Source organism: Cebidichthys violaceus, unplaced genomic scaffold, assembly GCF_023349555.1.
Source record: "Cebidichthys violaceus isolate CVI_PGR_0920_01 unplaced genomic scaffold, fCebVio1.0.p SCAF_692, whole genome shotgun sequence".
Lineage (NCBI taxonomy): Eukaryota > Metazoa > Chordata > Actinopteri > Perciformes > Stichaeidae > Cebidichthys > Cebidichthys violaceus.
The window spans coordinates 5001-17806 of NW_027176919.1; the positions used below are offsets into that span (position 1 = coordinate 5001).

General features: G+C 43.9%; 2 protein-coding genes across 2 annotated transcripts in view; both read left to right on the forward strand.

Moving 5' to 3' along the window:
- Positions 1-3778, forward strand: part of LOC137890814 (shootin-1-like) — a gene marked incomplete at its 5' end in the record, with an annotated part of 8775 nt that extends 4997 nt beyond the window's left edge. The window contains 4 exons of the mRNA XM_068735047.1: positions 445-507; positions 814-946; positions 1182-1431; positions 1527-3778. Of these exons, the coding sequence (XP_068591148.1) occupies positions 445-507; positions 814-946; positions 1182-1431; positions 1527-1602 (522 nt within the window). The remainder of the gene's footprint in view (positions 1-444; positions 508-813; positions 947-1181; positions 1432-1526) is intronic.
- A 670-nt stretch (positions 3779-4448) lies between these two features.
- LOC137890813 (THO complex subunit 3) lies at positions 4449-9815 on the forward strand. The gene is made up of 6 exons (XM_068735046.1): positions 4449-4637; positions 6263-6419; positions 6495-6699; positions 8959-9120; positions 9281-9381; positions 9520-9815. The coding sequence occupies exons 1-6, from the start codon at positions 4458-4460 to the stop codon at positions 9681-9683; spliced, it is 969 nt and encodes a 322-aa protein (XP_068591147.1). The 5' UTR covers positions 4449-4457; the 3' UTR covers positions 9684-9815.
- Positions 9816-12806: the final 2991 nt, after the last annotated feature.

The window sequence follows — 12806 nt, forward strand, 5'->3', positions numbered from 1 at the left end:
AGGTCACTGTTGCCCTACACACACACACACACACATACACACACTTACACACACACACACACACACACAGACCTACACACACACACACACACACACACACACATACACACACTTACACACACACACACACACACACACACACACACATACACAGACCTACACACTCACACACACACACACACATACACACACTTACACACACACACACACACACACACACACACACACACACATACATACACACTCTGTAGACCCCCCCTTTAACTTCCTGTTTAACTTACGTCAGGAGCTCGATCACTTGTAGTTAGTTACATTCGTCCCTCACAAAAAGCTCAAATATCCAACTTTTCAGTGTCTCCTGAAAGCAGCATTGATTGGTCACATGATCAAACTCTTAAAAAGCAAAACATAAAGTAAAAATAATTTGTTTGTTTTTCTTTCCAGCCGCCTCCAGTCTGTGAGGAGAAACCACAGGAGAGCGCCATGGAGGAGCTGAAAGGCATCCTGGTAAAGCTGCATTCTCTCTAGTGTCCACCAGGGGGCGACTCCTCTGGTTGTATAGAAGTCTAGTCTAAAATGACTCTACTTCTCTCTTGATTTATTCCCTCAGTAAACATTGTAAACATGAGTTTATGGTCTCAATCTCTAGTTTACAGTCTTCTTCAATACAGCATGATGTTCATTTAGTACATTATGGTCCATCTAGAGTCAAACAGACCATAAAGAGGGGATGCTTTAGGGGCGGGGCTACACGCTGATTGACAGGTCTTCAGTCGAGTTAAAAGCTGCTGCAGTGACGCTCGTGTTCTTCAGGAGACGGTGAAGAGGAGCCCCAGCCGAGGCTCTCAGGAGGCGGGGCCGTCTCCGTCGGTGAAGAAGAAGGACAGCGAGCTGGAGGTGATCCTGAGACGAAGACGCAACAAGGCAGGAGAACCTGGTTCTGGAGGTAACGGATCTAAAATACTCTGTTACAAGTAAAACATCTGTAGGGAAGGGGGACAAGGGAGAACCAGAGCCAGGACTGAGAGGGGCAGACTGTCAGACCCTGCTGCAGTAGAATGAGAGGTTTTCTTAAGGGACTCTGGTGCTCAGAGACACTACCACTGTAGTCCAGAGGGGGCGACAGAACCAAGAACCATGGAGGTACTGGTTTCATGTCTTGTTTCTCTGTGATCCTCCAGACGAGCCGGAGGGTCAGATGAGCCACGTCTCGTCCTCCGACAGCCTGAACGGGAGGCGCACCAGCAGCGAATCGGGCCAGGATCCGGAGGGACCGGGTCCAGAGAGATGGGGGTCCGGACCGGGACCCGTCGTGGCCCGGAGGAGGAGGAGCTCTGAGACCGGCAGGGAGCCCCGAGGAGGCTCCTGGCAGGAGAGGAGGTCTTGCAGCTCCCTGACCGAGAAGGAGTCGCTCAGTAACAGCATCAACAGGTTTGGAATAGTCCACCCCTCCACCCCTCCACCCCTCCACTCCTCCACACCTCCTCCCCGCCTCATCTTATCTTCCCGTGTCTCTGTCTCCACAGCGTGGTGGAGGACGATCACCGTCCAGACGTCCAGACGAATGGAGTCCGACCCAACGACGGAGCCACCGAGTGCTAGAAAAGGGACGTCTGAGGTCATCTGATCAGCCATTGGCTGATGTGAGAGTGATGTCATCTGATCAGCCATTGGCTGATGTGAGAGTGATGTCATCGGGGTCAGGGTGCGCTCACAACCGGAGTAGAAAACATTCTTCTACTTTTTACATTTGAGTGTTGTTCTCGTCTGGTTTGTTTCTTTAGCTGAAGTGAGGTCAGAGTTCAACAGTAAACGTTGTGAACGCACCCCCCCCCGCCCCCCCGCCTCGTCCAGCCGTTGTAAAAAGTCTGACTGTTAAACCAGCTGAGCAAAAAACTAGTTCAATTAACGGTTAATCGCTCCATAATCTGCATGTTCTCCTCTAAAGGAAACATTCAACGAGTAGTAACAGACAGTCGTAACCAGAGTGATGCATGATGGGAAACATGCACATAGATTTACAAAGGCTTAAGCGTTTAATGCAGTCGATATTATTCATGCAGTCTAGTTAAAACTGGGACTTTCTACAATCAGCTGACATTCTATCAGTTCTCTGAAGAACCTGGATCCAGAGGAGAACTTGGATCCTGAGGAGAACCTGCTCTCCGTTTGCACTGAACCTTTTTGTTTATTCTACTTTAAGACTTTTCTTGTTTTTTTCTATTTGATGCACAGAGGATCCGTTTTAAAGTCACCGTCTTCTTCTTCTTCTTCTTCTCCTCTTCGTCGCTCACAGCTGATCTCATGAGTCATCGTCAGCAGTACTGAATATAACAATATAATAATACTTCTGAATACTGAGACATGATGTGTGTTGAAAGTCCTCTTCAGAGGGTTCGTCCTCTGGGGATCATGACAGCTCTGACGTTTAGATAAGTAGACATTTTGTCTTGATGGTGGTGCTAGAGGAGACCAGGAACAGACTCAACGAGTTTAAGTTCAATCTCTCTGCTCTGATTGGCTCGTTGGATACAAGAACGCCCCTTTTTCTTCTTCTCTGCTTTGTGAAGATCTTTAAACTGGTCCTGAACCAGTCCTGATCCTCTATATGAACCAGTCTCAGTGTAGTCCTGATCCTCTTTATGAACCAGTCTCAGTTTAGTCCTGATCCTCTATATGAACCAGTCTCAGTTTAGTCCTGATCCTCTATATGAACCAGTCTCAGTGTAGTCCTGATCCTCTATATGAACCAGTCTCAGTGTAGTCCTGATCCTCTATATGAACCAGTGTCAGTGTAGTCCTGATCCTCTATATGAACCAGTCTCAGTGTAGTCCTGATCCTCTATATGAACCAGTCTCAGTGTAGTACTGATCCTCTATATGAACCAGTCTCAGTCTAGTCCTGATCCTCTGTATGAACCAGTCTCAGTCTAGTCCCGATCCTCCAGAAGAGACACGCTGCTGGAGACCCAGGACGTATTGCTGGACCCGCTGGAGGGAAGGGGGACACGGGAGAACCAGAACCAGGACTGAGAGGGTCAGAATGTCAGACCCTGCTGCAGTAGAATGAGAGGTCTTCTGAAGGGACTCTGGTGCTCAGAGACACTACAGCTTTAGTTCACAGGGGGCGACATTAACAACAGGAAGTGAAGGTTCATGGTGACTTTAATGTAACGCTGAGTCATCTAAATGATCTCAACATGCTGATATTTAAACATGATTTAAGATCAAGAGGAGGAACCAGGTCTCTATCAGGGTCTCGTGAGGGTTTCTAGAACCACATCCAAGAGGAAAGTTCTCAGGGTCCAACGGGACAGGATGTCACCTTTCCAAAGTAAAAGCAGAGGATCAGATCTTTGGAGGAACGTGGTGCTTGTGTTCTCTGTCTACCTCTGAACCTGAACGACGTCTTCCTCCGCTGAGTCAGCAGAGTCCTGTGTGTGCTCCTTCTGTTCTCACCGTGCTTTTATTTTGAAGGGCCTTCTGTCTCTATATATTAATATATAAAGCTTCACCTGATGCAACGTTCAGAACCATTCAAAGAGTATGCAATTACATAATCCACATGTGTGTGACGCTTCACACCTCGTCATTCTTTTCTGAATAAAAACACGTCAAAAGTCAAAGTCCGGTCGGCGTTTTTTTAAAGGACCAGACGGAGTTCTGCAGGTTCTGGTCCTGGTTCTGATTCATAGTTCACTTCTTCACATGGAGGTTCTGTGTCTGACAGAGTTCGGGTGACTTTAGATGTGTGTGTGTGTGTGTGTGTGTGTGTGTGTGTGTGTGTGTGTGTGTGTGTGTGTGTGTGTGTGAGTGATATAAATGAGTGTTAGAACAAAAGATGTTTTTTTTAAATCATGGATTTTCATTTTTAGCATCACTTGAAATAAATAGATAAAAATAAAACGGTTTCTTTTATTTTGTAGAGTAAATCAGCAGAGTATATATATATATATATATATATATATATATGTTAGAGTATATGTTCTATGTGAAGTATTTAGTTCAGCTGCATTAATAAGGTATCAGAGACACTTATAGTGGAATGTATTCGTCTCACAATGAGGATTAAATCAGCAAAGTGGACAAAACAAAACAAGTAGAATAAGTAATTAACCACACAATAAAGTAAAATAAAGAAAACACAATAAAGTAAAATAAAGAAAACACAATCAAATCAAATAAAAAAACACAATAAAATAAAATAAAGAAAACACAATAAAGTAAAATAAAGAAAACACAATAAAATAAAATAAAAAAACACAATAAAATAAAATAAAGAAAACACAATAAAGTAAAATAAAGAAAACACAAACAAATAAAATAAAGAAAACACAATCAAAAAAAATGTGTTGGTATTTACAGCGGTTCCTCTCCGAACCAGCAGTGGGCGCTAATCACCATAAACCACGTTTGTTTTAAACACTTTCGGTACACCGTGACGTAACGTTATCAAGATGGCGTCGCAGTACTACGCGGAGATGCAGGAGAGCTTCAGGAACAACAACAAGAGCCGAGAGTTCCCGGCTCACACGGCCAAAGTACACTCGGTCGCGTGGAGCTGCGACGGACGGAGGCTCGCGTCCGGCTCGTTCGATAAGACCGCGAGCGTGTTCGTCCTGGAGAAGGACCGGCTGGTGAGTGGAGGCTGCGCGCGGCGCTCTGCTAGCATGCTAACGTTAGCATGGTCTCTAGTGAATGAACGGCGGTCAGCTCAGAAAACATCTAATACGTGAATAACTGAAGTGTGTGTGTGTGTGTGTGTGTGTGTGTGTGTGTGTGTGTGTGTGTGTGTGTGTGTGTGTGTGTGTGTGTGTGTGTGTGTGTGTGTGTGCGCGCGTTTTCAGGGTACAGTTAATATGTCTGATGTGAAATGAACACAAACACGTTAGTCAGTCAGACATTATTCATTTTAATATTCATCAACACGGAATCAATCTTTAACCATCATTACATTAATACTAATATTCTCATTTAAATGTCCATTTTAATTCCACTATACTTGATGTGTGAAGATCGTACAGTATTGAACCAACGTTACATATTCTCATTCATCTCAGTTCATGTATGTGTTCCTCACAGATACTTTTCATTTCATTCTTTGTTCTGGAGGACGGTTTTATTTGTGAGCCTCAGAATTTATTTGGTTCCTTTTCATCTGATTTTGTCTTTTGTTTTATTGTTTTTTCTTTATTTTATTTTATTGTTTTCTTTATTTTATTTTATTGTGTTTTCTTTATTTTAGTTTATTGTGTTTTCTTTATTTTATTTTATTGTTTTCTTTATTTTAGTTTATTGTGTTTTCTTTATTTTAGTTTATTGTGTTTTCTCTTTATTTTATTTTATTGTGTTTTCTTTATTTTAGTTTATTGTGTTTTCTTTATTTTATTTTATTGTTTTCTTTATTTTATTTTATTGTGTTTTCTTTATTTTATTTTATTGTGTTTTCTTTATTTTATTTTATGGTGTTTTCTTTATTTTATTTTATTGTTTTCTTTATTTTATTTTATTGTGTTTTCTCTTTATTTTATTTTATTGTGTTTTCTTTATTTTAGTTTATTGTTTTCTTTATTTTAGTTTATTGTGTTTTCTTTTTTTTTAGTTTATTGTTTTCTTTATTTTAGTTTATTGTTTTCTTTATTTTTTTATTCTGCAGTGAATCTGATTCATCTTATTTTGAAAGCATCACTACTGTAGAGCTTTATGTGATCGGTCAGTGTTCCTCTGAAGCTCAGTCACATTTGAATCTTCTCTCGGTGTTTTAGTAGACGTGAGCTGAAAGGCGTTAGTTCTCACTGGCTGTGACGTGTTTAATAAATAACTTTATAGACGATGAAGTCCTTTATTAAATACTATAACACTGTGTGAGTTAATAACGTTGAAGTCGGTCCAGCTGTCGTCGTCACACTTTGAACAGATGCCGATCTTAAGAATGTTTCGTAGTGATTTTAAATTCTATCTTTTTACTCCGTGTGTCGATGTTGTTCGTTAAGAAACCAGTAATCTCCCAGAATGCGGTGTTTTCCTAACGACGTTCTTCACGAGGAATGAACAAACCTTAAATAACCTTATTTAAATGTTGTAGATTCAACATATTCTACAGTTTAATTCAACATAACAGAGATAAACAAGCAGCATTTAGCTCATGTGTAATACGTGTTTTCATCGGAGGACCAGTGGTGTGGTTTCTCCAGTGTGTGGACTCTTTTGTAGTTCTTTAAACCAAAAGACAAACATTCCTGATGTGTGACTGTGTCTCCAGGTGAAGGAGAACAACTACAGAGGCCACAGCGACAGCGTGGATCAGCTCTGCTGGCATCCAACCAACCCGGACCTCTTCGTCACAGCGTCCGGAGACAAGACCATCCGTATATGGGACGTCCGGACCACCAAGTGCATCGCCACCGTCAACACAAAGGGTGGGTCCTCGGGTCATATGAGGTTTGATCCTCAGGGAGAACATACTTAGAACATCTTCATGTCTTCTCTTCTAGGAGAGAACATCAACATCTGCTGGAGCCCTGACGGTCAGACCATCGCTGTGGGTAATAAGGACGACGTGGTGACGTTCATCGATGCTAAGACGCACCGATCCAGAGCGGAGGAGCAGTTCAAGTTCGAGGTGAACGAGATCTCCTGGAACAACGACAACGACATGTTCTTCCTCACCAACGGCAACGGCTGCATCAACGTCCTGAGGTAGGACTCTCTTCTTCTTCTAGTGTTTATGTCCTGAGGTAGGACTCTCTTCTTCTAGTGTTTATGTCCTGAGGTAGGACTCTCTTCTTCTTCTAGTGTTTATGTCCTGAGGTAGGACTCTCTTCTTCTAGTGTTTATGTTCTGAGGTAGGACTCTCTTCTTCTAGTGTTTATGTTCTGAGGTAGGACTCTCTTCTTCTTCTAGTGTTTATGTTCTGAGGCAGGACTCTCTTCTTCTTCTAGTGTTTATGTTCTGAGGTAGGACTCTCTTCTTCTTCTAGTGTTTATATTCTGAGGTAGGACTCTCTTCTTCTTCTAGTGTTTATGTTCTGAGGTAGGACTCTCTTCTTCTTCTAGTGTTTGTTCTGAGGTAGGACTCTCTTCTTCTTCTAGTGTTTATGTCCTGAGGTAGGACTCTCTTCTTCTTCTAGTGTTTATGTCCTGAGGTAGGACTCTCTTCTTCTAGTGTTTATGTCCTGAGGTAGGACTCTCTTCTTCTTCTAGTGTTTATGTCCTGAGGTAGGACTCTCTTCTTCTAGTGTTTATGTTCTGAGGTAGGACTCTCTTCTTCTAGTGTTTATGTTCTGAGGTAGGACTCTCTTCTTCTTCTAGTGTTTATGTTCTGAGGCAGGACTCTCTTCTTCTTCTAGTGTTTATGTTCTGAGGTAGGACTCTCTTCTTCTTCTAGTGTTTATATTCTGAGGTAGGACTCTCTTCTTCTTCTAGTGTTTATGTTCTGAGGTAGGACTCTCTTCTTCTTCTAGTGTTTGTTCTGAGGTAGGACTCTCTTCTTCTTCTAGTGTTTATGTCCTGAGGTAGGACTCTCTTCTTCTTCTAGTGTTTATGTCCTGAGGTAGGACTCTCTTCTTCTAGTGTTTATGTTCTGAGGTAGGACTCTCTTCTTCTAGTGTTTATGTTCTGAGGTAGGACTCTCTTCTTCTTCTAGTGTTTATGTTCTGAGGCAGGACTCTCTTCTTCTTCTAGTGTTTATATTCTGAGGTAGGACTCTCTTCTTCTTCTAGTGTTTATGTTCTGAGGTAGGACTCTCTTCTTCTTCTAGTGTTTGTTCTGAGGTAGGACTCTCTTCTTCTTCTTCTACGTGTTTATGTTCTGAGGTAGGACTCTCTTCTTCTTCTAGTGTTTATGTTCTGAGGTAGGACTCTCTTCTTCTTCTAGTGTTTATGTTCTGAGGTAGGACTCTCTTCTTCTTCTACGTGTTTATGTTCTGAGGTAGGACTCTCTTCTTCTTCTAGTGTTTATGTTCTGAGGTAGGACTCTCTTCTTCTTCTACGTGTTTATGTTCTGAGGTAGGACTCTCTTCTTCTTCTAGTGTTTATGTTCTGAGGTAGGACTCTCTTCTTCTTCTAGTGTTTATGTTCTGAGGTAGGACTCTCTTCTTCTTCTAGTGTTTATGTTCTGAGGTAGGACTCTCTTCTTCTTCTACGTGTTTATGTTCTGAGGTAGGACTCTCTTCTTCTTCTAGTGTTTATGTTCTGAGGTAGGACTCTCTTCTTCTTCTACGTGTTTATGTTCTGAGGTAGGACTCTCTTCTTCTTCTAGTGTTTATGTTCTGAGGTAGGACTCTCTTCTTCTTCTTCTAGTGTTTATGTTCTGAGGTAGGACTCTCTTCTTCTTCTACGTGTTTATGTTCTGAGGTAGGACTCTCTTCTTCTTCTAGTGTTTATGTTCTGAGGTAGGACTCTCTTCTTCTAGTGTTTATGTTCTGAGGTAGGACTCTCTTCTTCTAGTGTTTATGTTCTGAGGTAGGACTCTCTTCTTCTAGTGTTTATGTTCTGAGGTAGGACTCTCTTCTTCTAGTGTTTATGTTCTGAGGTACTCGTTAAAGAGAGAGTTTAAACGTCTTTGAATGCGTTTCACACCACGATCAGAGCGACAGACTTCATTTAAATAAACATCCCATCATCTCATCATGAGGTTGTTTTCTTTATAGTCTGAAGATTTTATTTTGAAACAGGAAGTCGTCGGTCGCCTCTGTGTTTTATTTCTGACTCGTCTCTACAAACCAAACGCAGGTAAACAGAGCGTCTTCTTCTCCTAGGGTTCTCGGGTTAATCACCTGACTGTAGTTCACCTGTAGGAGGCTCACATTCACCTGGTGTCTACTTCCTGTTAGCAGACTGTAATGATTGTGTGTGTGTGTGTGTGTGTGTGTGTGTGTGTGTGTGTGTGTGTGTGTGTGTGTGTGTGTGTGTGTGTGTGTGTGTGTGTGTGTGTTCTGTTCTGTTCTGTTCTGGTTTAGTTACCCGGAGCTGAAGCCCATCCAGTCAATCAATGCTCACCCGTCTAACTGCATCTGCATCAAGTTCGACCCGACGGGGAAATACTTCGCCACAGGAAGCGCCGACGCTCTGGTGAGCCTGTGGAACGTAGAGGAGCTGGTGTGTGTCCGCTGCTTCTCCAGGTACGGGTTATTATTATCAAAATAATATGAATGTTATCGTCTGATCAGCTCCAAACACATTTAGAAACATTCGGTTCAGCCCTGGATGTGACTCCTCCCACTTCCTTTAACTATGACGCGTGGCTGAATCTCTCTCTTCTCATTGGTCGATGTGGTCTAGGTTGGACTGGCCCGTCAGGACGCTGAGCTTCAGCCACGACGGGAAGATGCTGGCCTCGGCCTCCGAGGATCACTTCATCGACATCGCAGAGGTGGAGACGGGTCAGTGAGAGGTTAACCCTTCTGAGAGGTTTACAGAGACCTCGCTCAGACCAGAGTCTCCCTCTCCTGGTCCGCTTGAACTAGTAGAAGAGTAAGAGTCGAGATGTGACGAGCTCTTTGTTTCTTTCGTCGGTGCAGGAGAGAAGCTGTGGGAGGTCCAGTGCGACTCTCCGACCTTCACGGTGGCCTGGCACCCGAAGAGGCCTCTGCTGGCGTACGCCTGCGACGACAAGGAGGGCAAGTACGACAACAACCGGGAGGCCGGGACCGTGAAGCTGTTCGGTCTCCCCAACGACTCCTGAGAGACAACGGAGGAGGAGCGTTAGTTTCCTGCTCTACACTCTGTGCCTCCAGCAGAGGGCGCAGCAACACACGCTTCACGCTACTGTAATATATATTGTGTTTGTTTTTATATTAAAATGTGTCTTTGTAAACACGGTGTGACTTCATATTAATGCTGTCATCTGGTGAGTGGAGCAGAAACATCCCATCATCCACTCACCTCAGCCTCCAGAAGACTACAGAGACGTAGTCCTTTGATATCAGGCCTCGTTACGTGTGTGTGTGTGTGTGTGTGTGTGTGTGTGTGTGTGTGTGTGTGTGTGTGTGTGTGTGTGTGTGTGTGTGTGTGTGTGTGTGTGTGTGTGTGTGTGTGTGTGTGTGTGTGTGTGTGTGTGTGTGTGTGTGTGTGTGTGTGTGTGTCTCTATCTCAGTCTACCACTAATATACCAGAGGGTCCTTCAGGACTGAGCTTCTGAACGTGTATCCAGATGAAGGAGCTTCACGTCTACAGAGAGATTACTTTCTCTCAGATGATCTATTGATTGAGTTGTCTCAACATAACTAAGTAGTTTAGTTGTCGACACATAACTAAGTAGTTTAGTTGTCGACACATAACTAAGTAGTTTAGTTGTCGACACATAACTAAGTAGTTTAGTTGTCGACACATAACTAAGTAGTTTAGTTGTCGACACATAACTAAGTAGTTTGGTGTGTTATTTGTGTGTCGTTGGTGTGTTATGTTCGTGGCCTCGAGCAGCAGCAGCTGTGTGTGTGTTTGCTTTGTGTCTCGGTGTGTTTGTTCACAGATAGACGAGGCTGCTGATGACTCTTTAACAATGAGTACATTAGTGTTTCACCATCAAACAGGCAGCAGCTGCTCCAACAGACGACACCTGAACGCACCTCCACCAGCAGTAATATTTGTATTATTAATAAAGAGACACTCATCTTATTAATGAACATGATGTGAGATAAAACACACTGAGTGACTTATTTTAATCGTCCAATTATTATTAAAATAACAATTTGTATTATTAACTATTGGCTTTTATAGATAAGATAACTTCCTTGTCTGTGTTTAGAATGTGGTTAGCCTAGCTTAGCATAAATACAGCTCAATGTATGGAGTCTGATCTGTTGTGACATCACTACGATTAGAAACATTTTCAACTTTTCTCTGTCCAATCACAGCTGAGGATGGGCGGGACAAAGCCCAGCTGGGCAATTTATTGGCTCACTTTTATTTAAATATATTATCTACGTTAAAGTGACTTTTTATATTCAGGACGGAGAGTTAGAGATGATTTCAATAGATAATAAAGAGCATATGATATCTAGATATATAGATATAGATAGATATCATATGTTCTCTCTCTTTCTCCTGTGTGAGAGGCTGTGAGGTAATAGGCAGCAGGAAGGGTTAGGAGAGAGAGAGAGAGAGAGAGAGACAGAGAGAGACACAGATTGAGAGAGAGAGACAGACAGAGAGAGAGAGACAGAAAGAGAGGAGGGAGAGAGAGAGAGGAGGATATGGGGAGGAGAGAGAGAGAGAGACAGACAGAGAGAGAGGAGGATACGGGGAGGAGAGAGAGAGAGAGGAGGAGATGGGGAGGAGAGAGCGAGGAGGAGACGGGGAGGGTAGAGAGAGAGACAGAGAGAGAGAGAGAGAGAGAGAGAGGAGGAGACGGGGAGGAGAGAGAGAGAGAGGAGGAGATGGGGAGGAGAGAGAGAGAGAGAGAGAGGAGGAGAGAGAGAGAGAGAGAGAGAGAGAGAGAGAGGAGGAGACGGGGAGGGGAGAGAGAGAGAGAGAGAGAGAGAGAGGAGGAGACGGGGAGGAGAGAGAGGAGGATATAGGAGAGAGGATATAGGAGGTGCATCACTCGGAGATTCGGCAGCACACTGGTCGGTTCTCTCGTCGGAAGCTTCAGGTCAGTAAACCTCTCGTGAGGAACCGCGTCGTTCTGATGTTCCAGTCTTTGTGTTTGAGAAGAAGAAGAAGAAGAAGAAGAAGAAGAAGAAGAAGAAGAAGAAGAAGAAGAAGAAGAAGAAGAGAGACGCTGCGCAGCGGGTTGAGGCGTGGAGGCTGGTGCACGAGTGCGTGTGCGCGCGCAAGTGTGTGTGTGTGTGTGTGTGTGTGTGTGTGTGTGTGTGTGTGTGTGTGTGTGTGAGAGAGTGTGCGTGCGTGCGTGCGTGCGTGCGTGCGTGTGTGTGTATGTAGATATACACGCGCGTCCACCCGGTCTACAGACGGTCGTCAGCCTGCAGGTCTCAGGCTCCACCTGATGGATGCGTTCATGAAATGCGGAAACGGACCGCGTGCTGCGGATCAGACCTCCTCTCTCCTCGTCTACTCTCTCCTCCCCTGTCCTCTTTCCTCTCTTTTCCTCCTCCTTTCCTTTCCTTGTCTCCTTTCTCTTCTCTACTGTGTTGTTATTCAGGTGAAGGTAGATCTCCTCTCTCACCTCCATGTCTCGCCTGTAGGTGGAATGATGAGACAGAGAGGAGGAAGAGGAGGAGGAAGAGGAGGAGGAGAAGGAGAAGGAGAAAGAAGAGGAGGAGGAGGAGTAGGAACAGGAGGAGGAGGAGGAGTAGGAAGAGTAGGAGAAGGAGGAAGAGTAGGAGGCTGGTAATTCAGTTCCTGCTCCTAAATGAGGAGGTCTGTGGAGCAGCAGCTTGTGGAGGTGATGGACGGTGGAGTCTGAATTATTTATAGCTGCCAGCTCATTGATTATTTCTGAGAGAACCTCGAGCTCTGTGTGTGTGTGTGTGTGTGTGTCTGTCTGTCTGTCTGTCTGTCTGTCTGTCTGTCTGTCTGTATGTGTGTGTGTGTGTGTGTGTGTGTGTGTGTGTGTGTGTGTGTGTGTGTGTGTGTGTGTGTGTGTGTGTGTGTGTGTGTGAGAGAGAGATACAATCAGCCAATCACAGAGAAAGTGAACTACATTTAAATGAAAATCTCTTTAAAATGATGATGGTGAATATTCCTGTTGACAGTTGGACTCACGTGTCCAACGTGTGACATCGTGTCCAACGTGTGACATCGTGTCCAACGTGTGACATCGTGTGACATTGTGTCCAACGTTTGACATTGTGTCCAACGTTTGACATTGTGTCCAATGTGTGACGTGTCCAACGTGTGACATCAT

Excerpts from the sequence above, each read along its gene's own strand:
- LOC137890813 (XM_068735046.1), top strand. The coding sequence starts at position 4,458 with ATGGCGTCGCAGTACTACGCGGAGATGCAGGAGAGCTTCAGGAACAAC. Across the intron at positions 6,420-6,494 it reads CGCCACCGTCAACACAAAGG|GAGAGAACATCAACATCTGC; the intron begins GTGGGTCCTCGG and ends CTTCTCTTCTAG. Across the intron at positions 9,121-9,280 it reads TGTGTCCGCTGCTTCTCCAG|GTTGGACTGGCCCGTCAGGA; the intron begins GTACGGGTTATT and ends GATGTGGTCTAG.